The 25,247-nt window shown below is 41.0% G+C and overlaps 1 protein-coding gene across 5 annotated transcripts in view; it reads right to left on the bottom strand.

Moving 5' to 3' along the window:
• CHRDL1 (chordin like 1) overlaps positions 1-24,841 on the bottom strand; it is a 132,900-nt gene extending 108,059 nt beyond the window's left edge. For all 5 annotated transcript variants that reach the window (XM_044235461.1, XM_044235463.1, XM_044235462.1 and 2 more), the window contains exons 1-2: positions 24,741-24,841; positions 21,102-21,250 (exon numbers count right to left, since the gene is read on the bottom strand). In XM_044235461.1, the coding sequence (XP_044091396.1) occupies positions 21,102-21,198 (97 nt within the window). In that variant the 5' untranslated portion in view covers positions 21,199-21,250; positions 24,741-24,841. The remainder of the gene's footprint in view (positions 1-21,101; positions 21,251-24,740) is intronic.
• Positions 24,842-25,247: the final 406 nt, after the last annotated feature.

Here is a 25,247-nt window from a genome sequence, read left to right as displayed (position 1 = left end):
AGGACTGGGGTGGGGGAAGAATTTTAACTGCAAAGGGACACAGAGGACATCTGTTGGGTGATACAGTCATTTTTCTATCTTGATTACAGTGGTGCTTACATGGCAGAATGATTGTGTCAAAACTCACAAAACTGTACCCTACAGAAAGGGTGAGTTTTGTTGCATGTAAGCCATACCTTAATAAAACAATTTTTAAAATAGAAAAAAGAAAAATCACATATAATTCCCCTACCAGGAGATAACTACTTTTAACATTCCAGAAAGGTCATGCCCATTTTTTTCCTTTTTCAAATTAACAGACTTTGTTTCTTATAGCTGTTTGAGGTTTATCAAAACACTGAGCAGGAAGTACAGGCTTCCCATATATCCTCTCTTGACCCCACCCCCAAATATCTTGTTATTGACATCTTCAGTTAACTGTGGTACATTTGTTACAATTAATGGACCGCTAGTGAGATATTAACATTAACTAAAGCACATGAACATGTACTTTGTTTTGCACCATGTTATGTGTCATGACAAATGTATAATGATACATATCCACAAAGGAATAATTTCAGCACCCTAAATATCCCCTGTATTTTGCTTTCTCATCTCCTCCCTCTTCTGCCCCCTATCCTGAAAAATCACCGATTCTTTTTTTTTTTTTACTGTCTTTACAGTTTTGTCTTTTCAAGATGTCATATAGTTGGAATCATAGGGTGTGACGTCTCTTTAAACTTGCTTCTTTCACTTAGAACTATGCATTTAAAGTTCCTCCCTATCTTTTCATTACTTGACAGCTCATTTATTCTGTCACTGACCAATATTCTGTTATACGAACGTACAGCTTATTTATCAATTCACCTACTGGAGGACATCTTGGTGGCTTCCCATTATTGGAAATGGTGAATAAATCTGCTATAAATGCAGATATAAATGTGTGCAAGTTTCGTGTGGACATGTTTTCAACTCACTTAGATAATGCCTAGGAGTATGGCTGCTGGATCATATAGTATGGCAATGTTTAGCTTTGTAGGAAACTGTCCAATGGTCTCCCAACATGACTATACCATTTTATATTCCCACCAGCAGCGAAAGACAGTTCCTGTTGTTCCACACCTTCACCAGAATTTGGTGTCCTCTGTATGTCTGGGATCAGCCATTCTAATAGGTGTGTTGATTTAATTGGTAATTTCCTAATGACATACCATGTGGAGCATCTATTCACGCACTTATTTGCCACCTGTAAGTCTTCTTTGGTGAGGTGTCTGGTTAACTCTTGGCCTATCTGTTAATTGTGTAGGTCATTTACTTTTCTTTCTTATGCTATGTGAGATTTAGAGTTCTTTGTATATTTTGGATCAAGTCCTCTATCAGATACGTGTTTTGCAAATATTTTCCCTCAGTCTGCGGCTTGTCATTTCAAGCCCTCAACAGTGTTTCTTGCAGAGCAGAAGTTTTTACTTTTAATGAAGTTCAATTTATCAATTTTTTCTTTCATGGAGCATGTTTTTTCTGTTGTATCTAAAAGCTTACTACCAAACCTGAGGTCACCTAGATTTTCTCCTATGTTATCTTTTAGAAGTTTTATACTTAATGTATTTTATATTTAGACCTTTGATCCATTTCAAGTTATTTTTGTGAAAGGTTTAAGGTCAGTGTCTACATTCTTTTTTTTTGCATGTGGATGTCTTGTTGTCCTGACACAATTTGTTGAAAAGATTGTCCTTTTTCCAATGAAATGTCACTGCTCCTTTCATCAGAGATCGGTTTGCTATGCTTGTGTGGGTCTTTTTCTGGGCTCTCTATTATGTTCCATTGATCTATTTGTCTCTTCTTTCAACAACATGATGCTGTCATAATTATTGTAGATTTATAGCAACTCTCAAAGTTGGGTAGTGGCAGTCCTCCAACTTTATTGTTCTTCAGTGTTGTGTTAGAAATTCCGGGTCTTTTGCCTTTTCAAGGAAAATTTAGAGTCACTTTATTCCCACGGAATAAGTTGCTGGGATTTTGATTGGTATTATACTGAGTCTATGGATCAAGTTGGACATACTGGTATCTTGATAATATCGGGTCTTCTTATCCATGAGCATGGAATATCTTTCCTTTATTTGATTCCTTTCCTGAGAATTTTGAAGTTTTCCTTAGATAGATCTTGTACACATTTTGCCAAATTTATACCTAAGTACTTTCATTTCTTGGTAATAATGTAAATGGAACTGTGTTTTTTAATTATAAATTCCAATTGTTCATTGCTGGTATATAAGAAAGCAATTGATTTTTATATATTAACCTTGTGTCCTTCAACCTTACTATAATCGCTTATTAATTTGGGGAGGGGTTTTTTAAATTGATTCTTTAGGACTTTTTACACAGGTAATCATGTCATCTGTAAACAAATGTAGTTTTATTTCTTCCTTTCAAACCTTTACACCCTTTGTTTCCATTTTAATGCATTAGCTATGACTGCAAGTACAATGTTTAATTAGAGTGGTCAAAGGAGACATCATTGCCTTGTTCCTGATCTTAGGGGGAAAACACCTAGTTTCTCTCCATTGAGTGTAGTCTTAACTATAGTTTTTTTTTTTGTAGATATTCTTTATGAAGTTGATGAAATTCCCCTCCATTCCTAGTTTGCTGGATGGTAGTGGATTTTATCAAATGTTTCTATGCATCTAGTGCTATAATCATGTGATTTTTCTTCTTTAGCCTGTTGGTGTGATGGATTACATTAATTGATTTTTTAAAAATATTTTATTTATTCATTTGACAGACAGAGGTCACAAGCAGGCAGAGAGGCAGGCAGAGAGAGAGAGAGAGAGGGAAGCAGGCTCCCCACTGAGCAGAGAGCCTGATGCGGGGCTCGATCCCAGGACTCTGGGATCATGACCTGAGCCGAAGGCAGAGGCTTTAACCCACTGAGCCACCCAGGTGCCCCACATTAATTGATTTTTGAATGCTGGAACAGATTTGCATGCCTGGAATAAATTCTGCATCTTGTGGATTTTTCATACATTGCTGAATTTAACTTGCTAACATTTTGCAGAGGATTTTTGCATAAGAGATATTGATCTGTAGTTTTCCTTTCTTGTAACCTCTCTTCCTGGTTTTGATATGAGGGTAATGTTGGTTAGGTAGTATTCTTTCTGCTTCTATCTTCTTTTTTTTTTTAAAGATTTTATTTATTTATTTGACAGAGAAAGATCACAAGCAGGCAGAGAGGGAGGCAGAGAGAGAGGGAAGCTGGCTCCCCGCTGAGCAGAGAGCCCGATGTGGGGCTCGATCCCAGGACCCTGGAATCATGACCTGAGCTGAAGGCAGAGGCTTTAACCCACTGAGCCACCCAGGCGCCCCTGCTTCTTTCTTCTAAAATAGACTGACGAGTGTCAGTATTACTTCTTCCTTAAATGTTTGGTCAAGTTCCCCAGTTTATCATCACAGCCTGGTACTTTCTGTTTTGGAAGATTATGAATTATTGATTCAATTTCTTTAATAGATATAAGCTATTCAGACTATTCCTTCTTTAGTGAGTTTCATTGAACTGTATCTTCTAAGGTATTGGTCCACCGTTTCTAAGTCATCAAATTTGCGGACACAGAGTTGTTCATTATATTTCTTTATTATCCTTTTGATATCAATGCATCAATAGTGATGATGGCCTTTCTTCCATTACTGATATTTGTAGCTTGTCTCTTCTCCCTTTTTTCTTAATTAACCTGGTTAGAGGTTTGTTTTATGGATCACTTCAAAGAACCAGTTTTGGTGTCATTTATTTTTCTCTATTATTTCCCTGGTTTCACTTTCATTGATTTCTGCTTTAATTTTAAAAAATTTATTTTCTTTTGATTACTTTGGATTTGATTTGCTCCTATTTTTCTGATTTCCTTTTTTTAATATTATTTATTTGACAGAGAGAGAGAGGGAACACAAGCAGGGGGAGCAGTGAGGAAGAAGGAGAAGCAAGCTTTCTGCTGAGCAGGGAGCCAGATGCAGGGCTCCATCCCAGGACTGTGGAATCATGACCTGAACCGAAAGCAGACCCTTAACCAACTGAGCCACCCAGGTGCCCCTATTTTTCTAGTTTCTTTTTTTTTTAAGATTTTATTTATTTATTTGACAGACGGAGATCACAAGTAGGCAGAAAAGCAGGCAGAGAGAAAGGAGGAAGCAGGTTCCCTGCTGAGCAGAGAGCCCTATGTGGGGCTCGATCCCAGGACCCTGAGATCTTGACCTGAGCCGAAGGCAGAGGCTTTAACCCACTGAGCCACCCAGGCACCCCTATTTTTCTAGTTTCTTAAGGTGAAAGTCAAATTATTGCCATTAGATCTTTCTTTTTCTAATATACTAATACTATGCTATAAATTTCCCCTAAGCACTGCTTTTGCTGCACCCTGTGAATTTTGATAAGTTCTATCTTGACTTTCATATAATTCAAAATATTTTAAAATTTCTCTTATTTCTTTGACTCACATGCTATTTTTTAAAGATTTTATTTATTTATCTATTTGAGAGAGAAAGAGTACACACGCAGAGAGGAGCAGAGGTTGGTGGGATGGTGGTGAGAGAATCTGAAGTAGACTGCTTTGAACACAGAGCCTGACACGGGGCTCAATCCCATGACCAGGAAATCATGACCTGGACCAAACCCAAGAGTCAGAAGCTCAACTGACTGAGCCACCCAGGCACCCTGATCCATGTGCTTTTTCAAAATATTTGGGGATTTTACAGCTATCTTTCTGTTACTGAATTCTAGTTTCATTTCAGTGTGAACTAAGAGGATATTTTGCATAATGTCTATTACTTTTAATTTTGTTAGGTGTGTTTTATGACCCATGAATGTGGTCCATCTTGGTAGATGGTTCATGTGAGCTTGAGAAGAATGTGTATTCTACTGTTGTTGGATAAAATATTCTATAGAAGTCAATGAGATTTGGTTGATGGATGGTGATGTTCAGTTTAATTACCTCCTTACTGATTTTCTGTCTTCAGGACCTGTTAATTATTAATAGAGAGGTATAAAAGTTCCAACTATAGTAGTAGATTTGTCTGTTTCTCCTCGTAGCTCTAATAGTTTTTGCCTCACATACTTGGGGATACCCTGTTGGATGCATACACATGTTTCCTTGCTCTGAAAGTCTGCTTTGTCTGAAATTAATCTAGCTACTCCCACTTACTTTTGATTAGTGTCAGCATGCTATAACTTTCTCTGTCCCTTTACTTCTAATCTATACGGACTTTTATATTTTTTTAAATGACCTTATTTATTTATTTATTTGACACAGAGAGACATATAGTGAGGGAGGGAACACAAACAGGGGGAGTGGGAGAGGGAAAAGCAGGTTTCCTGCCAAGCAGGAAGCCAGATGCGGGTTTTGATCCCAGAACACTGGGATCATGACCAATCCAAAAGCAGATGCTTAATGACTGAGCCACCCAGGCATCCCTCTGTTACGGTGTTTCTGACTTCTCACATTTCCTTTTGTTTCTTTCTTAAGAGTTTCCATCTCCTGTTCCATCTAATTTTGAATATTATCCACTTTCCCTAGTAAAGTCCTAATCAGACTACTCACTGTTATTCCAAATTCCCAGTCTGATAATTCCAAAATATTTTCTATAACTGAATCTGGTTGATGCTTGATTTGTGTCTTCAGACTCTGTTTTTTTTTTGCCTTTCAGCCTACCTTTTATTTTTTGTTGAAAGTTGGACATGAGGCACTGGATAAAAGAAACTAAGGTAAATAAGCTTTTAGCATGAGGTTTTATGTTAACCTACCTGGAATTTAGGCTACTTGTACTCTTTGCCGTAGCTGTGATGTCAGAGCTAAAATTTGCTCTAATGTCCTTGTTTATTTCCCTGCCTATTGTTCTGGGCTTCCCTAGATTTAATAGTGTCTGAGGTGTGTAGTTTTCTCACCTGTAATCTCCTGTTATTACACAAGGGCCCTATCGATGTCGTAGTAAATCGTGGCAGGGGTTGGAGGGAGACGCATTCTATAAATCATACAATTAGTTCTTAGTCTTTTAGTGAGTCTTTGCCTCTGAGCTGTGACCTTCAAACATGCTAATTGCATCTGCTCTCCTCCACCTGTATAGATAAGACAAGAAGGCTAGTGGAGTTGGGTATTTCCCTTCTTTCCAGTTCATTAGACTCTGATAAAATGCAAATGAGGGAGGCTCTGGTAAAATCATTTCCCTTGAGGGAGGGCCTTAATTTAGGAGAGTAAAGAGCTTTGGGCTTATTTCAGGATACATTTCCCCTCCTATGCCTGGAGCCGGAAGAAATTTCTCTCCAATCTTCATCCTGAGAACCTCATAAAACTCACACAAAAAAGTTTTCTCTCAAGCTAGACATACTCCTTGTCCAGCAATACCCTTGCTCCTACCAGGACTCAGAAGTGGTGATTATATTCACCAAGCTTTCCAGATTTCAGAGCAAAGAATATAAGGCAGTTTGCCCTGTGACCTCAATTTTCTAACTGATTCAAGAGGAGTTGTTCCTTCAGCTTTTTTGTGTGTGACAACGGGAGTGACAACTTCTAACCTCTTTACGTGTCAGACCAGAAACCAGAAACTCTTTCCATTTTTTTCTGTGCATTGTATGTATAAAAGTTTTATCACAAAATTAACAACATAGAGGTCATATATTTTATAAACTATATTCTAAACATATCATGGATGTTTTTGTGCCATTAAATATTCCCTTATACTTCATGCTTAGTGTCGTGATTCTAAACCAACGCTGTGGAACCATAATTCATTAACCAATCACCTATTTGGGGGGGGGGTATTAGGATTTTGCATTTCCTTTTCTTAAAACAAATTCCATGATAAATACCTGTTAAATAAATTTTTATATGCAACAGGGGTTATTTTCTTAATATAAAGTCTTAGAAGTAGATTGATTAGTCAAAGGTTTTGAATGCATTCAAATTCTTGATCTGTACTGTCAAACAGCCTTCCAGAAAAGCTATACTAATTTACCTTCCCATTTGCAGTAGGTGAGAATGCCCAACACTGGATAATTCACTTATATAAAACTTTGCCAATTTGGACACTCGGGATGCTTCCATAATGTGGCTACTGTAAGTAACTCTGAAATAAACTAATGGGTGCATGTATCCCTGTGAATTAGTGTTGTTATACTATTTGGGTAAATACCCAGTAGTGTGATTACCAGATGGTAGCGTAGTTCTATTTTTTTCCCCCAATTTATGTATTTTCAGAAAAACATTATTCATTATTTTTTCACCACACCCAGTGCTCCATGCAAGCTGTGCCCTCTATAATACCCACCACCTGGTACCCCAACCTCCCACCCCCCCGCCACTTCAAACCCTTCAGACTGTTTTTCAGAGTCCATAGTCTCTCATGGTTCACCTCCCCTTCCAATTTACCCAAATTCCCTACTACTCTCTAACGCCCCTTGTCCTCCATGCTATTGGTTATGCTCCACAAATGAGTGAAACCATATGATAATTGACTCTCTCTGCTTGACTGATTTCACTCAGCATAATCTCTTCCAGTCCCGTCCATGTTGCTACAAAAGTTGGATATTCGTCCTTTCTGATGGAGGCATAATACTCCATAGTGTATATGGACCACATCTTCCTTATCCATTCATCCGTTGAAGGGCATCTTGGTTCTTTCCATAGTTTGGCGACTGTGGGCATTGCTGCTATAAACATTGGGGTACAGATGGCCCTTCTTTTCACGACATCTGTATCTTTGGGGTAAATACCCAGGAGTGCAATTGCAGGGTCGTAGGGAAGCTCTATTTTTAATTTCTTGAGGAATCTCCACACTGTTCTCCAAAGAGGCTGCACCAACTTGCAATCCCACCAACAGTGTAAGAGGGTTCCCCTTTCTCCACATCCTCTCCAACATATGTTGTTTCCTGTTTTGTTAATTTTGGCCATTCTAACTGGTGTAAGGTGATATCTCAATGTGGTTTTAATTTGAATCTCCCTGAGGGCTAATGATGATGAGCATTTTTTCATGTGTCTGATAGCCATTTGTATTTCTTGATTGGAGAAGTGTCTGTTCATATCTTCTGCCCATTTTTTGATGTGTTTGTCTGTTTCGTGTGGGTTGAGTTTGAGGAGTTCATTATAGATCCTGGATATCAACCTTTTGTCTGTACTGTCATTTGCAAATATCTTCTCCCATTCCGTGGGTTGCCTCTTTGTTTTTTTGACTGTTTCCTTTGCTGTGCAGAAGCTTTTGATTTTGATGAAGTCCCAGAAGTTTATTTTCGCTTTTGTTTCCTTTGCCTTTGGAGACATATCTTGAAAGAAGTTGCTGTGGCTGATATCAAAGAGATTACTGCCTATGTTCTCCTCTAAGATTCTGATAGATTCCTGTCTCACGTTGAGGTCTTTTATCCATTTTGAGTTGATCTTTGTGTACGGTGTAAGAGAATGGTCGAGTTCTATTTTTAACTTTTTGAGGAACCTCCATATTGTTTTCCACAGTGGCTGCACGAGTTTGCATTCCCAACAACAACACATGAGGGTTCCTTTTTTCCACATCCTTGCCAAAAGTTGTTTCTTGTGTTTTTGATTTTTGCCATTCTGACAGGTATGAGGTGCCACTGTAGTTTTGATTTGTATTTTCCTGATGCCAAGTGATGCTGAGCATTATTTCATGTGTCTGTTGGCCATGTGGATGTCTTCTCTGGAGAAATGTCTGTTCATGTCTTCTGCCCACTTTTTAATTAAATTATTTGTTTTTTGGGTATTCAGTTATATCAGTTCTTTATATATTTTGAAAACTAAGCCTTTATCAGATATGTCATTTGCAAATGTCTTCCCCCATTCAGTAGGTTGTCTTTAGTTTTGCTGATTGTTTCCTTCACTGTGCAGAAGATTTTTATTTGGTGTAGGTCCAAGAATTTGGATTTATTTTCAGCCATAACGAAGAATGAAATTTTGCCATTTACAACAACATGTATGGAGCTAGAAAGTGTAATGCTAAGCAAAATAAGTCAATCAGAGAAAGACAATTACCATGTAATTTCACTAATACCTGAAATTTAAGAAACAAAACAATGAGCAAAGGGGGAAAAAAGAGAGAGCGAGTCACACCAAGAAACACTATTACTATAGAGAAGAAACTGATGGTCACCAGAGGGGAGGTATGTGGGGGAATGGGTGAAATGGGCGAAGGGGATTAAACGTATCATGATGAGCACTGAGTAATGTACAGAATTGTTGAATCACTATATTACATACCTGAAACTAATACTGTACGTAACTATATTGGAATTATAAATAAAAATTAAATAAAAAAAAATAAAACTGCCAATTTGTTAGTGGAAAACAGAACCAGTCTTTTTCTTTATCAGGAAGGTTGAATATATATTCAATTTTAATAAGTATTTTTATTTCCCCACTTGTGATATTCCTATTTTTGATATCATTGTTGTATTAATCTATACTTCTAAGCTCAGAGTAGGTGCTCAAAATCATGTGTTAACTGAAAGAACTCAGAAAATCAAAATTACTTTCCAGGCAGAACTTGTGTGCTTCTCAGCCAAGTCTTAGAAATACAATTTTCTTGGTATAGACACCAATTAAGACTCTTGATCCACAATAGGCTAGAAGGGAGTAGGAAATATTTTAAATATTTTAACAATCCCAGGATCTTTAACTGATGAGGAATGATCCTAAACTTCCCAAAACAAACATTTAAATGAGGCACCTTTTGTTACTTTCCACATGTGAGTGAAAGGGGAGTGACTTTTTCTACGGTAAATTTATAATCTCACTCTCAAATACCTAGGTGATTTGCATTTCACATATATGACTTATCTAGACACTTCAGAAAGAATCTGGGTATATACTTAGAAGCAAATCCATGAAGGGGGCTATTCAAGTGTCATTATTAGGCTAACATAAATAATTCTACTCGTCTAAGTCTGCAGCATAAGTTAAGTCTAAGACATAAATGTAGCTAAGCTAAAAGTTAGTTTGCTGATTTAAATCCACATTACAAAGATGGAACCTTGTGTATTATGCATTTGACTACAGATTACTGTACTTGCTTGAATTAGCTCCCTCAGACTTTGACATTAAATCTACTTACTTAAAATATGAAGTTGGATGAGCTTTCACTATCAGCTCTGCCGTCTGCATGGTCAGGTGATTTACTTCTTACCAGATGAAAAAAAAAATGTGATAAGTCCAAGATTAAGACCCCTGAAAGACTAAGGAACCACGAAAATAAGACAAGCTGTCAAAGTGTAGGTTTCAAATGCCTTTACATATTTTTTAAACTCACATCCAAATTACTAAAAGGTTTTAACTTGCAAGAAAAGAAACAATATACATTTATGCCTCAAGGAGGGTATCATTTACATATTGATATTAAGGAAATTGTCACCTCATTTCTGAAATAACTTTAAGGTAGGTTATGTCACAGGCACTATTATTAAATGGGTCTTTTCGATACAACTGAGCACCCCGTATTCATGAAATCCACACATCTACCAAAAATAACTTGTTTCAGTCAATAGATTCCATTTCCCCCAAAGTCAGTCTCTAAGTCAGTCTCTAAAACATATATTGTTGGACAGCATATGAAAACTAAACAATCTGAATTTTCCTGCTCTAAATGTGGCTCAAAGTTTAATGTAGCTGGTAAACGTAGAAAACGACTAGGGCCTAAACAACAGCCAGATGAGAATGGTCATAGCATTCGCAACAATAACAAAACAACCACTAGTATTTGCCAGGCTAGGTTCTAAGGTTTCACATACACGAATTTACTAAATGACCACAACAGCCACATAGGTTCTATTATTAGTCCCATTTTACAGATAAGGAATCTGAGGTAAAGGAAGATTAGGTATCACACCCAAGTTGATGTGACTGGTCAGGCTATAGAGCTGGGATTCAAACCTAAGTACCCTGACTTCAGACCCAAGGGCTGTAACCACTAGAGGATTCTAGCTTTTCCAGCTACACAGTTGCAAGGTACACGTCACCCACTTTAAGAAACTGGAAAAAAAAAAGGCTTCCGCACATTCTTGCCTATTTCTCAAGTTACTCTTCCATAAGACCTTTGAAACAGCTTTGATCACCTTCTAAAGAATCAGGTGTTGTCCACAACAAAGTCAAGTCATAACCTAACAGACTGTATAAAATGGTATATCTGGGAGGCTTCATTCTGCATTTTTTGTACCTATCACTATGATAAAGGCACAAAGTATAAAATAAATATCCACCCTTGTTTTGTTTTTTAGCACATAAGAGTGAAATCACATGATGTTTGTCTTTCTCTGTCTGACTTATTTTTTTTAAAGATTTTATTTATTTATTTGACAGAGAGAGAGATGACAAGCAGGCAGAGAGGCAGGCAGAGAGAGAGGGGGAAGCAGGCTCCCCGCTGAGCAGAGAGCCTGATGCGGTGCTCCATCCCAGGACCCTGAGATCATGACCTGAGCTGAAGGCAGTGGCTTAATCCACTGACCCACCCAGGCGCCCTGACTTATTTCACTTAGTATAATATCCTCTAATTCCATCCATGTTGTTGCAAATGGCAAGATCTCATTCCTTTTTGTGGATGAGTAATATTCCACTGTGTGTACTTGTGCATGCAAGTGTGTGTGTGTGCGTGCATATGTGTGTGTGTGTGTGTGTGTATCCCACATCTTCTTTATCTATACATCTACACTTGGGTTGCTTCCATATCTTGACAATTGTAAATAATGCTGCAATAAACATAAACATACATATATCTTTTTGAGTTAATGTTATCATTTTCTTTGGATAAATATCCAGTAGCGAAATTACTGAATCATAGGGTAATTCTATTTTTAATTTTTTGAGGAAAATTCATAATTTTTTGACAGTGGTTATTAAATAAATATGTTATACAACAGAAACAAAACATTGCATGTGAATTATTCTTCAATAATTTTTAAGTGGGGATGCCTGGGATGCTCAGTAGGTTAAACGTCTGCCTTCAGCTCAAGTCATGATCCCAGGGTCCTGGGATTGAGTCCTGAATCAGGCTCCTTGCTCAGCAGGGAGCCTGCATCTCCCCCTGCCTGCCTCTCTCTCTCTCTATCTCTCTCTTCCTCTCTGACAAACAGATAAATAAAAATCTTTATAATATAATTTTTAAAATGTGTTTACAAGACAAAAAAAATAGTACCCATGCTGTCAAGGGGTTTAAAATCTAATTGCAAAGCTAGATTAGCCAAGCTGGAAGTTCTTTTTCATTCTCTCTAAACTTAATAATACTCACACAGCATTTCTTCTATGTTATGGTACCAGAGTCTGGCAAACTATGCTTCTTGATGAAAATCTTACTCAAACACTAACTTCTGATGGAAACTGCAAACATAATAGTGTATCATCATCTCAAAAATATAGGATTTGGCCAATTATGCTCCACATAGAAATCCACAAACCCCTGGAACTGGAGGCAGACATGGAATGGAACAGTAATGCCACTAGAGTTACTAAACAAAGTTCTACAATTACTGACTCTAATTTTTTTCAAGCACATAACAAAAGTAAACACTATAAACCTTAAGACTCGTTTTACCATGGGTGTCTGGGATTAACACAATTACCACTGATGGCTCGATGAGTACACTGAACAATGATCAATTTTAAGAAACTATGGCAGAGTCAATTTTAGCACATGCTTAGAAGTCTTAACTTTTACAAAGTTTTTGGCATTAACCCAAGGGAGAATTTAATGAGTTGCACAGCATAATCAACCACACCTAAAGTCCCAGTATATCATCTTGGACAAGAAGCATATGTGAGCTGATTTTATTAAAACAACGATGACTCGCCAACTTTTAGAAGATATAGGCAAGAAAAAGTAAGCTTATCACTTGCCAGTAGCTGACAGATACCAGCTGGAGAATGCATGGCTTACCACTAACTAATGCTATCTGTGAGCAGAACTTGCTCCCAAAGTAACTGCAACTGACATTTGAGATGGACATTCAACCTGCATTGTCATAGCTAATTTTCAAAATGGTGCATCTGGCCCTAATTAAAAGTGGCGATCCCTGCTACTTTAGGGGCCCCTGTTAACAAAAATAATGATAATTAAAAGTAAACAACGGGAGCACCTGGGTGACTCAGTCCTTAAGTGTCTGCCTTCAGCTCAGGTCAGGATCCCAGTGTCCTGGGATCGAGCCCCGAATCAGGCTCCCTGCTCAGTGGGAAACCTGCTTCTCCTTCTCCCACTCTCCCTGCATTTGTTCCCTCTCTTGTTGTGCCACTCTCTGTCAAATAAATAAATAAATAAATATTTTTAAAAAGATAAAAGTAAAGTAAACAACAGAGATATGTGACTATGCCATTGATGTTTTGCCCAATCATTACCATCTAGCACCCAGAACTGGGTCAAAAGGTCAATAACTTAATCGTCAGTCTAAAAGCAAGAAAACATTCTTAGGAACTGTTTTTGATAAAAGCTATTACTGTAGACACATCATCCTGCAAGTATTACAATAATATTTATTTTATTATAACATACAGTCAATGAAAAGAGCAATGAATCTTTGCTGTTCATTATATGAGTGGACAAATCAAGTACACAAGTTCCTTTTTAATAATTTTTTTAAAGGCTACTTTAGACTATAATAAAGCAGAGGGGAAAAAAAGCATAAATACTTCTGTCGTTTATCAAACTTGAAGCCAAGTGCAGAAAGGGCAAAACAAGATATAGTAGTTACACATGAAAAAGTGTCCTATTTCTCTGGCAGTTGGTTTATTAGGATTGAAGTCTCTATCAGATTTCCTCCGGGCTTTAAGACTTCACTTCCAGGTTATGGAAGCCAGGAAAAAGCCAAAGTCTCCATCCCGCATATTCAGCTTATTACTGTGCGTCTGGGGTTAGTTACCTTATTCCTACTTAGATCATTTGCCCCAAATTAACTCAAATTCATATATATTGAGCAGCCTCTACCATCATGGCCTTTTCACTACCTGAACCTTGGTGGCTATTTCAATTTTCTACTAGCAGGTGGGCAATCTCAATGAGAAGAAAAGAGTCCATATTTCAAAGCATTTTGACAGCGAGTAAGGCCACACCACTGACTCAGATAAGAACTGGAGACTTCTATGAAATCTCAATTTATTGTGCTTTTCTAGCCCCCCACTAGTACAGGTAACTGGTAGTTGGTGGTATTCTCCTCAGTCCTTACTATGAGGCCACATGGAGATCCTGTCAAAGAAAGGCTGCTTGGCTGGTGAGACCTGACCTGAGTATTCTTCTGGCTAAAATCATCTCTCTTTTTTTTAAGATTTTATTTATTTATTTGACAGAGAGAAATCACAAGTAGACGGAGAGGTAGGCAGAGAGAGAGGAGGAAGCAGGCTCCCCGCTGAGCAGAGAGCCCGATGCGGGACTCAATCCCAGGACCCTGAGATCATAACCCGAGCCGAAGGCAGCAGCTTAACCCACTGAGCCACCCAGGCTCCCCTAAAATCATCTCTTACATGTCATCTGGCACGGGACTCTGGGTAAAAATCAAAGCTTTTGTTTGAACAAACAAGTTGTTCTTCCTACCAGCACCTCGGCAGTACAAGTCTCTGGTAAAGGAGTTTTGCTTTCCATTTGGTCAAGAGCTCAAGATGTGGGGCACCTGGGTGACTCAGTGGGTTAAGCCTCTGCCTTTGGCTCAGGTCATGATCCCAGAGTCCTGGGTTCAAGTCGCACATTGGGCTCTCTGCTCAGCGGGGAGCCTGTTTCCCCCGCTCTCTCTGCCTGCCTCTCTGCCTGCTTGTGATCTCTGTCTGTCAAATAAATAAATAAAATTCTTTTAAAAAAAAGAGCTCAGGATGTGCTCTTGAACTTTTTTCACAGTGGGATCACCTTTGCATGCCCTGTGACAGATATATATATATATATATATAAATCCAGCTTTTGCTTCAAACAGCATGGGATCTATCACCATTGCAGGTGCATTTTCAAGAATCTATTGTGAATTGACACAATAAACTGGTTATGAGGTAGGGCTTCATTTTTGTGAAATAATGTATATGTATGACACTACATATGCATAGCCGAGCATGGAAAAAAAAAAAGCACTAGGGAGCACGAGCAGGCGGAAGGGCAGAGCTAGAGAGACAGAGACAGAGAGAGAGAGAAGCATGTCCCCGCTGAGCAGGGAGCCGGATGCGGGACTCAATCCCAGGACCCTGGGATCATGACCTGAGTGGAAAGCAGATGCTTAACCCACTGGGCCACCCAGGTGTCCCCATTTTCTTTATATTTTATGTGTCTTCTGAATGTTTAAATGAGCATCTATTTTATTTTATTATTATTTTTTGGAGGTACCTTAGCTTTTTATTTTGGCATCTATTTTAAAATCAGAAAAAAAAACCATGTTAATGTAAATTAGATTGTACTGACAATCTAATCTACATCTAGACCATCCGAAGTTAAAAGGAACTAGACCACACTGCCTTCACACTTACAGAAAGACTTTTATTGAGTTATAATTTATTACTTGCCCTCTTCTTTTACAGAGTCAATAAAGAAAAGCTATTCTTCTTTCATCTCTGAAACCAAGGTTACAGATGGTATCCTTGTACCACCCAAATGTGCCTTATTCAAGCATCCCATGATCAATACTGACCAAATGGGCGGGAGGTAAGAATGATATCTGTAAATGAAACTGGAATTTTCTCTTGCCAGCCACTCCAGACTCCCTCTTTTTATTTTTTCAGAAGCACAAGCCAAATTCGGAGTGGGAATGCTACAGTGCACCAAAGCAGGTATTCAAAACATCTATGCTTCCTACTTTCTTCAGAGGTGCTCTATTTCATTTCATCTTTAAAAATGTTAGCTTGCAGCTATTCTTTCATATATAGCCTGTACCTAATCTTTTTTTAGAAGAAGCCAGGCTATAAATCTTAAAGGAATAACACTCTTTTCAGTGACCTTGGGACAGTGATAAAAGTCCAGGTGTGCTCCAAGGACCCAAAGCCAGAACCTCATTTTCCCTCGTCCCACCTCCTCAGTGCCTTTGCCGTCCAGTGAGCAAGAATTCTCAGCTTATATATAGAGAATCCTTCATTCAGAGAGCATGAATGACTCAACCGATACCACATAGCAAGCAACAGAACTGACCAGAAACCAGGTCTCCTGCCTTAAAGCACAGTCCTCTTTCCATTAGACTCTGAGGACATTCCAATCCTACTGAGAAGTCAGGGAAATCTAAGAAACATGGACACAGAGGCACATATTTTTAACCTTCCTCACAAATTTCCTTTGGCTTAGCTTCTTCAGGTTCCTGAATAATGTTCATGCTAGTCCCTTTTAACTCCCCAGTAGTATACCGCCTCTCCTAGGAATTCTGGTTACAAAGTTCTTTATTCATTCACTTGGATCACCCCTTATGTGGTAAGTGGCTGCCCTAAGCAAAGGAATGGGCTTAGGGCCCATTCAAGAGCATGAACTTGCTTCCCTTAGAGAACTGCTAGAAGCAAACTAGTGTCATGAACAGAACACTGAATTTAAGGACCTGGGGTTTGGATCTAAGCTGACTCCAGAGCCTCCACTCCCAACCCCACTGGCACCCCCGACATTAAAAAAAAAAATCATTAAGATTGACTTTGTGGGACACCTGGGTGGCTCAGTGGGTTAAACGTCTGCTTCAGCTCAGGTCATGATCTCAGGGTCCTGGGATTGAGTCCTGTATCAGGTTCCCCATTCAGCAGAGAGCCTGCTTCTCCCTCTCCCTCTGCTGCTCTCCCCGCTCATACTCTCTCTCAAATAAATAAAATCTTTTTAAAAAAGAAGAATGCACTTTACAAAACATAAAGGTATCCAAAGTTGAGGTGTTCTCCCTTTCATATACTTCCACCTACAAGAGCCTCTAAGACGTAAAGCAATCTATTCTTTTGCTTGCAATTCTTTCTGCCATTCAATAATCACCTCAAATGTCCAAGCAAGAAGCTAGAAGAGGAAAACTCAAGCCTGTCTGGTTTGTTTGCATGACAGAAGCTTAGTGTAGGCTCCGTAACAGGTTTGTTTTCAGCCAGATATTGGAAGCTTTTCTCCTGAAGAGAAAAAATGAGTGAGATTCTAGTCTCCTGGAAGATGCAGCTAACACCTTGTCCAGCAGGAACGGGCTCCACGAAATACATGGACAATCCCTCTCCCCAGAACCTTTTCCAGACCTGGCCCAGCCTGGTCCTTTGGAAATACATAACTGAATATTCCTCACAACTCACTTGTTCCACCTCACTTTAATCCATCGTTCATTAACCACGTTAGAACTGCCAAAAGAGGCAAACTCTTCAGTGTGCCTGTCCCATATTTGCATGAATTATCATGCACTGAATGTTACGCTCCTTTGAACTTCAAAAGAGCTTCCTGGCCTCTTTGACTACAACTTCAACAACAAAGCATAATGGAGTTCCTGAAAGAATCCCCCTCCTCCCCAACCCCCCAGCCGCCTCCGCTTCGGACTTCAAACCTTGTTGCTTCTGGACAGTAACAGACTTTTCTATAAGCCACACATGGCTCTGTCATCCATTGCAATGCGCCATCAGGACTCCCTAGGTTCCAGAAGCCGACTTGTCTCTTGGGAGAGCAACATAACTAACAGCTAACTAGCTACTAGCAAGTGGCAGCCCTCCCTTTCCTTGTGAAAACAGCCTTCTGCAAATAATGGCCTTTTCTCCAGACCTCTGCATATACCACACCAACCAAGTGAGCCTCTTTGACCAAATGGCACGCCCCCCTCCTTGTACCCTGACGCCCAAGACAGGAGAGCGAACAGACTGCAGTGTGTGCATTGATATAGGAGCTTCTACTGAAATCAACCCATAAAGGGTCAAAACCCTTCTGTAAAATGGCGTCAGGCAGCAAGGAGAGACATGACCTTTACACTTCTAGGTTTCCCGGAGTTTTCCCAGATTTTTATCCCCGTCATAAAAGTCATACTTGCCAAATGTGGAAACTCCAGAACAAACAAGCACAGAGATGAGCAAAAAGAAGTCATGGGCCTATCACCCACAGATAAAACAAAAAAAAAAATTAGCTCCCCAATGAACACTATTCATGACTATAAATTTTAGATGGAATAAAGAACTATGGGTAAAACCCCACATTATGGAAGCAGTAGAAAAAAATATTACAGAGTGAGTGGTAAGGACCTCCCTGGGAAGAAGAAATTTCGGAGCCATAAGGGAAATAAATAACTGATCTGACGACACCAACACTTAAAACCTCCCCATGGGCAAATCCATCTTAAAGTTTAAAGCAAAGGGCAGATGGGAAAAACAGTATTTTAAATACAAAAGGTCACTAACAAGTTTCAATATAACAAAATGTTCATAAGTTCTTACCGACCACAAAGACAAGCAACCTAACTGCAAAATGGGCCAGTCACTGAAGAAATTCAATTGGATCGAAAACGAATTGCAAAGATATGCCAGTAGTAGGAAAATACCACAGCAAAGCTGTAGCATGATTTCCCCCCATTAAATGGGCCACAAGATACAAAGATTAATTATACTTTTAGTAAAGGAGGTAGAGAAGGACACTCAGAGAGTGGAAGTATAAATGGATGCAACACATTCTGGAGGATAATTTGACAGTGCTCACCAAGGTGAAAACCCAACATCCACTCTGACCAAATGATTCCTCAAAAATACTTGCCTAATTGCCCAAAAGGTATTCATCAATACCTTGTTTTTAATAGCAAAAACTAGAAACAACCTCAATATAAATAACTAGCGACTGGTTAATTAAGTCATGGCACACTTATACAACGGGAAACTATACAGGCATGAGAAAGAATATGGCACAGTTATACAGCAAGGCTGTGACGTGAAGGAGGTCCCAGACACATATCCGAATAAAAGTTATAGAAAATACATGTCGTACCCCATATTTGTAAAAGAAAAAAAAAAACAACAAACATGTACGTGTGTTTTTGGACACAGAGAAAAGAGTTTGGAAGATCACATAGCAAATTATTAGTAATGGCTACTACCCCTGGGAAGGGGATTGGTAGCTGAGGGACGAGCTTTCTTTATAAAGCCCAGATACTTTCAGATCGTTTTGGACGACAAGTATTATTAATTTTAAAATTTAAGAAAATTAAAAAGGACTTAATTAAGCATTTCATGGGGCTCTCAAACTTATGATATGCACTGTTTTTAATGGTAGCATGAGAGTATGTTACATACATCGTTTATGTAAACAACCCCAAGTGGACGGGCATTTCCACTGCTTCTGACTTCTCCCTATTAGAGCTGCAGTATAAATCTCCGTGCATACCTTGTATGTATGCATGTGTATGTGTGTGCATCTGTATGTATCAAGGCAACATACAGAGGGCATATGCTTTGAGATTTCCCCTTGAGTGGAGATAACTTAGCACATGTCCTCAAGACAGTTAGCTTGGGCATGGCCACACGGAATGACCCTGAACCGCTCATTCGGGGAACAACCATACCCTTAGCCTCATCATCTGACTATATCCCAGAAACATTAGAAGAGAACTGGGGGGTCTAGGCCATCTACTATATAATCATTTTGACACCAACAGAATATTAAAAGAGCTTGGGACAAATTCATGGGCAGGAGGGGCCTGTAAATATTTTTGAAGTCCTATTTTTCTTTGGTTTGTCAATTCAGCTCAAGATTGCATGGACAGTAATCTTCAAGTCTTCATACCTATGGAAGACTTCCCAGAAGAGATGGTCTTCCAAGAGTTGCAAGCTTTCCCTTATCAAGCCATCAGTAACAGTTTCTTCCTAAGAGAGCAAGGATCTTGGGCCCAGCTGGGTTGTAACCGGAGCTGAGGATGAATGGACAACTTTCCTATCACAGCCACTCAAAGGAGAGTTTTCTGGCAGAAGGAGGTCATTTGAGGGAAACAAGAGAGAGAGAGAGAGAGACTGATTCAGAGTTTCCTTGCTGAAACCTGGGCCCTGCTAGACTTCTTCTCATGTCCCCATCAAGCTAGATATCACCACAGGTCACTTGTGCTCAGAAGCCTAATCAAAAGCACCCTTTCTCCCGGGAAGAAGACAGAGAGGACTATGAAAAGCACAGGGGGACAGAAACACACGTCATGGTGGAATGGATTTGGCACTGTTCTCCCTGTCAGCAAGCCTCACGCCGGCTATAGTCGACTTCCGCTGATAAAGGAGATAAATGTTTCAGTGATGGGCTTCAGATGCTGCTGCAGCTCCTACCAAGAAGATTTTCACAGTTCCTCCTCATGAATAAGTTCAGTGGAGCAGAGAATGCCCTTCTTGGCCTGTCTCCATTTTGTGCTTCTTTTGATGCAGCCAAAGAGGGGAACCCGAGCAATGGCTTTTCCTTCCAATTTAGAGCAAGCGTGCATCCCAGAGAGGCCTACAAGTGGCCCCAAGAAGGTGAGGCTCGTACTTTCAGCAGAAAGCTCCTAACAAGAGCAGCGATGTCAACGGTTACACATCAGTCTCCCAAACGTGGGTAATTATACCCCCTTCCTGTCGCTCGGCTTTCTCCAATGTGTTAGCCCATCACACGGATCGCTGACTTTCTAGAAATATTCCCTGGCTTTGTGGGGGCGTTCTTTCAATAAACAGCATCCAATTTGCTCATGGTCCCTGGAATCTCAATTTCCTCAAAGGATTTTTCATCTGAATCCAGTTCATGTGAAGGTTTTTTCCTTCTTCGTTTTGTGGCATAAGGGAATAGGCAGAGCCTGCCTTACTTTTTCTTTTTCTTTTTTTTTTTTCTTTTCTGTGTTATTCTTTCTCATAAACTGAAAACCTCTGCTGAAGAGTCTGAAATTTGGGAAAAAATCCAGCTCATCTGTCAGATATTTCTAGAGTTACGTAAAATGGAATGAGATTTGTACAGTTTAGAACAGGAAAAGGAAAATAGGCTAATGTGTCATGTGTTCTAGGAGATGAAAACTATATGAAAATCAAAAAAACAACCCTAAATTTAGTTGGCCCGATGCAGAGCTCCCATTCTTTTATCAACTCATGCATAAGTCATAACATTCACTTTCTTCTCTTAGAATAATTGTATGGCCACATTTGGACCAAATCACAATCCCTACAGATTATAAGCACATTTTCAAAGAAATTACAAGAAAGTATCATGTTTTTTTATCTCAAGACACTTACGTTTTACTTGCTCTGTTTTGCTTCCTTCTAGGAAAAGAAAGAACAGCAACAAGGAGAAGATATATTTCACACCTCCCATTTTCCACTTCTTTCTCATCTTCGCCACTGCAAAAGGCCACTCAAAACTTTCAGGGCCTGGTGTATTGAAGCTGTTGAGAAGAAAGCAGAAAAAAAAAAAAAGACGTAGGTTCTCAGAAACTGATGGAGATCACCCATGCCTAAACTTTTGACTCACCAGGGGGGGAAAATGCTGGAGAATTTATGTTAAGTGTAGGCACTGTTTTCCTGTGTGAGAAAGAGCACTTGCCTCTCCTGTCTTGGCGGGGGCGGGGGTGGGAATTCAAGCAGATGAGCATGCATTCCTATCCAATGCTAAGGCCAAAATCCTTATAGACATATCATAGGAAAATAAAAACAAATTTTGAAATCATCCTTTTTAACAGAATTAGAGTTGATTTCTCAAGAGATTTTTCTTCAGGAGAAAAGGGAAATGGGTTTGCAAAATGGGTCCTTTGACAACAAAGATAAAAATAATAGGCATGGGACCCAAACAATTTCTTTCTTTTTTAAAGATTTTACTTATTTATTTGACAGAGATCACAAGTAGGCAGAGAGGCAGGCAGAGACAGAGGGGGGAGCAGGCTCCCCGCCGAGCAGAAAGCCTGATACGGGGCTCAATCCCAGGACCCTGAGATCATGACCTGAGCCAAAGGTGGAGGCTTTAACCCACTGAGCCACCCAGCCGCCCCCAAACAATTTCTGAAATGCAAGTTAACTCATCTTAGCTTCAAGACTACTGCTACTATTAATCCTTCAGAGAGGAGGGGTAAATCAGTCAATGTTTCTCCTGCACCTTCTAAGAGATCTATAAAGATCTACAGTTCAGTTACTTTTGTTGGAAAACATAGATGTAGTTAGCAAATGGATACAATTAAACACCTTGACGGGTCAGACATATTGCTCTCACATGAAGTCCACTGCAAAACGGAAGGGACATTAGGCCAATTTATATAGACAATGTGTTTGCACTGCACCACCATGCAGAAGACCATCAAAGCAACTACAATTCTTTAAAGTGTGAGACTTGCATTTCTTGTCTAAGGAGTGGAAATCTTAAGCCGTTTGAGCCTTAGAACACAGAAGGTTTGCTATCGCTCAGGTCCAGCCGCTGGTCATTTCCATAGACTTTAGAGTTTGTAAAACCCATCCAGTGGATGGCTAGAAAACATTTAAATGTTCAAGACACTTCAAATTTCAATCTAGGGTTAACCCCACATGGGAACTGGGCACATTGATGGTTTCTGAAGGGCCAACCTAAATATTGAGTATAAAGAGCTGCCAAAAAGGCAAGATGATCCTTCCTGCTCCTTAAACAAGCGCCAAATTTCGTAGGACGTGTTCCTAGCCTCCTGAAAGCGTCGTTCTGACATCTTGGTCCCCGCTGTAAGCTTGTGGTCCAGCTTTAAACGCTCAGCACGTCTCTGTCCTCCGAGAGGTACCAGGTCCCCCTGAAGCAAACCAACAGAGCTACTCACCCCAGCGAGGTTCTATCTGAGCCTACTTTAATAAGCTTATCCCCCAAGCCTTCGAGTGAGAAAGACTTTCTAACTGCTGAAATCCAATTTATCACAATCACATACGAATCTCAGGGGGTATTTTTTGAAACCACAGTTTTCGGGTCTCCCCATGCAAGAACCAACAGGGCTGTTTTTCTTGTACAATGGTTGGGCGATTCGGTGAACAGTAGCATTGCTTCATAACTCAAGCTGGCAAGAAAACGGCTCTCAGAATTTTTTTGCTTTTCTTGGGTCCCAACTGATGTTATGAGCAAATAGAAAAGTTGGTGACGAGAGAGCAATTAATCTCTTTTGGCGTTTCTGTCGTCTGCGTGGCCTCCCAGGCTGTGATGGAGAACATCAGAAAATGAATCGCTTTACAAATATTCACTTTTGATTTACAAGATCTGAAGTCCTGTCTTTGTATTCTGTGCAGAAATATAAACTGAGAAGAATTCCCTCCCCAGGACTCCTCCCCGTTCAATGTCGCCTGATCCCTGTAACTTTTTCTTTTGGGGGAGGGAGGTGGTTTCAAGGCATTTGTTCGGACGGCATCAAAAAACCTAAGCAAGCATTGCTCAGCAAACATGCCGACTCTTACACTTGCAAAGAGCCAAACTGTCCTTAATTTTTCAAATTATACTTTGACCCAGTTAACTGGAGTTATTTCTGCATTAACTCTCTGCTTCACTCGGGCTGTTGTGCTATCGAACTTGCCCTGACTCTCTTACAGGTTACTTAGAAAAGTAGCCCACAGACCTGTTTGGGGGGATCTAGCCCCCACCCAAGAAAGCAAGTAAGAACACAAAATCCTGCAACTAACACTGGGAGGGGGCAGGGGGGCCTTATAGAAGAACAAGAAACATGTCAGAACCTAAAGAAGTATATCCATCAAGGAACCTCTATGAAACAAGCATTCACAGAGTTCATTTGCAGCAAGCAAAGGGACTGAAGTCTCCTTGCCCAGCTGGAATCACAAGGTAATCTGGGCCATCCAGTGTCAGAAGTTGGGACCTTCTCTAAAGAGGTCTCCTGGGTAGAAGAGAACCAAAGAGACATTTCCAAAGGCTGGCTAAGGGATGAGCACAGCAGCCAGTTCTTCACTGCCCACAATGTCTCTTTAATCCTCCCAAGAGGTTTGACTGCCCTTGTAAACTCACATTTGCTGTCTTCTGTGGGTCAGCCCCAGGGGTAGTGATTCTCTCTGGGCCAAACAACAAGAAGACACTGGGGTCTCAGGCACACACCCATCCACTGAGATCCTCTCCTCACTCCACCACCAAACAAGAAAAGCTCAGTTCACTGGTGGTGGGTGGCCACTGAGAAAATGGCAGTTCTAGCCAGGGGTGTCTCTAATCAGAGTCAGTGCTTTCACTGCCGCTTATGAATGACAAACAATGCCTTACATTTGGCTTACAAAACACCTTGCTAGCCATCATTTCGTTTTATTCCCCACAACTCCACCTTCAAAACTGGCACCCTGGAGCCCCGAGAACTCAGCTGCCCATTCTCATAGTGGCAGGGCCAGCCGGGAGGGTGTGAAAGGCAGGCTTTCCAGGCCCTAAGCTCTGGCAGTACGGTGCTGCTTCCTGAGTCCAGCATCACAAGCTCTGACCCCAGTGGTCTGGGCCGGAAAATGAGACAGATGTCCAGAGGGTAGAGGAGCCTCTTGCCTCGGCTGCCTTGTTTCATTAACTTAGCACAGATTAATCACCCGCAGGTCCAGGGCACTTCAGCAAGCGAGAAAAAAGCCTCTCGGGACACAGACAGTAACTAAGGGGACTGCAGAAGCCAGCCAAGTGGCCTCCCCCGGGCGCTAGAGCCTGGAGATAAGCAGGCCCAGCAGGGAGTGGCAAGTGGTGAGTTCAAATCCAAGGTCCCTAACCTTCCCCGGGTAGGGCGCCTGGCAGCCCACCTCCAACCTGGCCCCTGGCAACTGGACCCGAGAGTAGCGAGTTGGGGTGGCAGGTCCGGGGAGAGCGGGGCGCGGGGGGGGGGGGCTGGAGCCAACAGAAGACACCCCACCTGTGCAAAAGCTGGAAAGGAAGGTAGGGGGAGCGGACATCGGGCACTGCTCACTGACCTGGCCACTGGCCTGCTCCGTCTTCCACGCGTGCACGCGCTCCAAGCTCCCCGGGGCGCTCCTCCGAGTTCTGGGGCTCGCAGGTTGTGGCGAGAGCTAGAGTGCGCGCGAGGGGGGAGGGAGGACTCAAAAGTGGGTGGGAGGAAAAACATCACCGCCCTCACACCACGAGGGAGCAGCGGCTCGCTAAGCTCCCGGGGGCAGAGCTTAGGCGCGGGCGCGGCGGCCCGGGGCCACCTGCCCGCCCGCTGCCCGCCGCCCGCCGTCCGCTCCCCACTTGGCCGGAGAGGCCAGCCGCCCGGCGCAGGCGGGAAGTCCGCGGGCACGCAGCAGCCGCCAGCCCGCAGCCCGGTCTCCGCCCCGGCACAGCGGCTTTCCTCCTGCTCTGCGGGCCCCAAAGTTAGGAAATCGGGAGAAAGTGTGAGGCTCAGCCGGCGACTTTCCCATCACGCAGCGCCCCCACTGCACCCCCCTCCTCTGGCTAAGCCGGCGTTGGGGTCTTAAAGG

The sequence above is a fragment of the Neovison vison genome, chromosome X (assembly GCF_020171115.1).
Source record: "Neovison vison isolate M4711 chromosome X, ASM_NN_V1, whole genome shotgun sequence".
NCBI lineage: Eukaryota > Metazoa > Chordata > Mammalia > Carnivora > Mustelidae > Neogale > Neogale vison.
The sequence above is the reverse complement of the archived record's forward strand: the minus strand, read 5'-3'. Positions and strand labels throughout refer to the sequence as shown.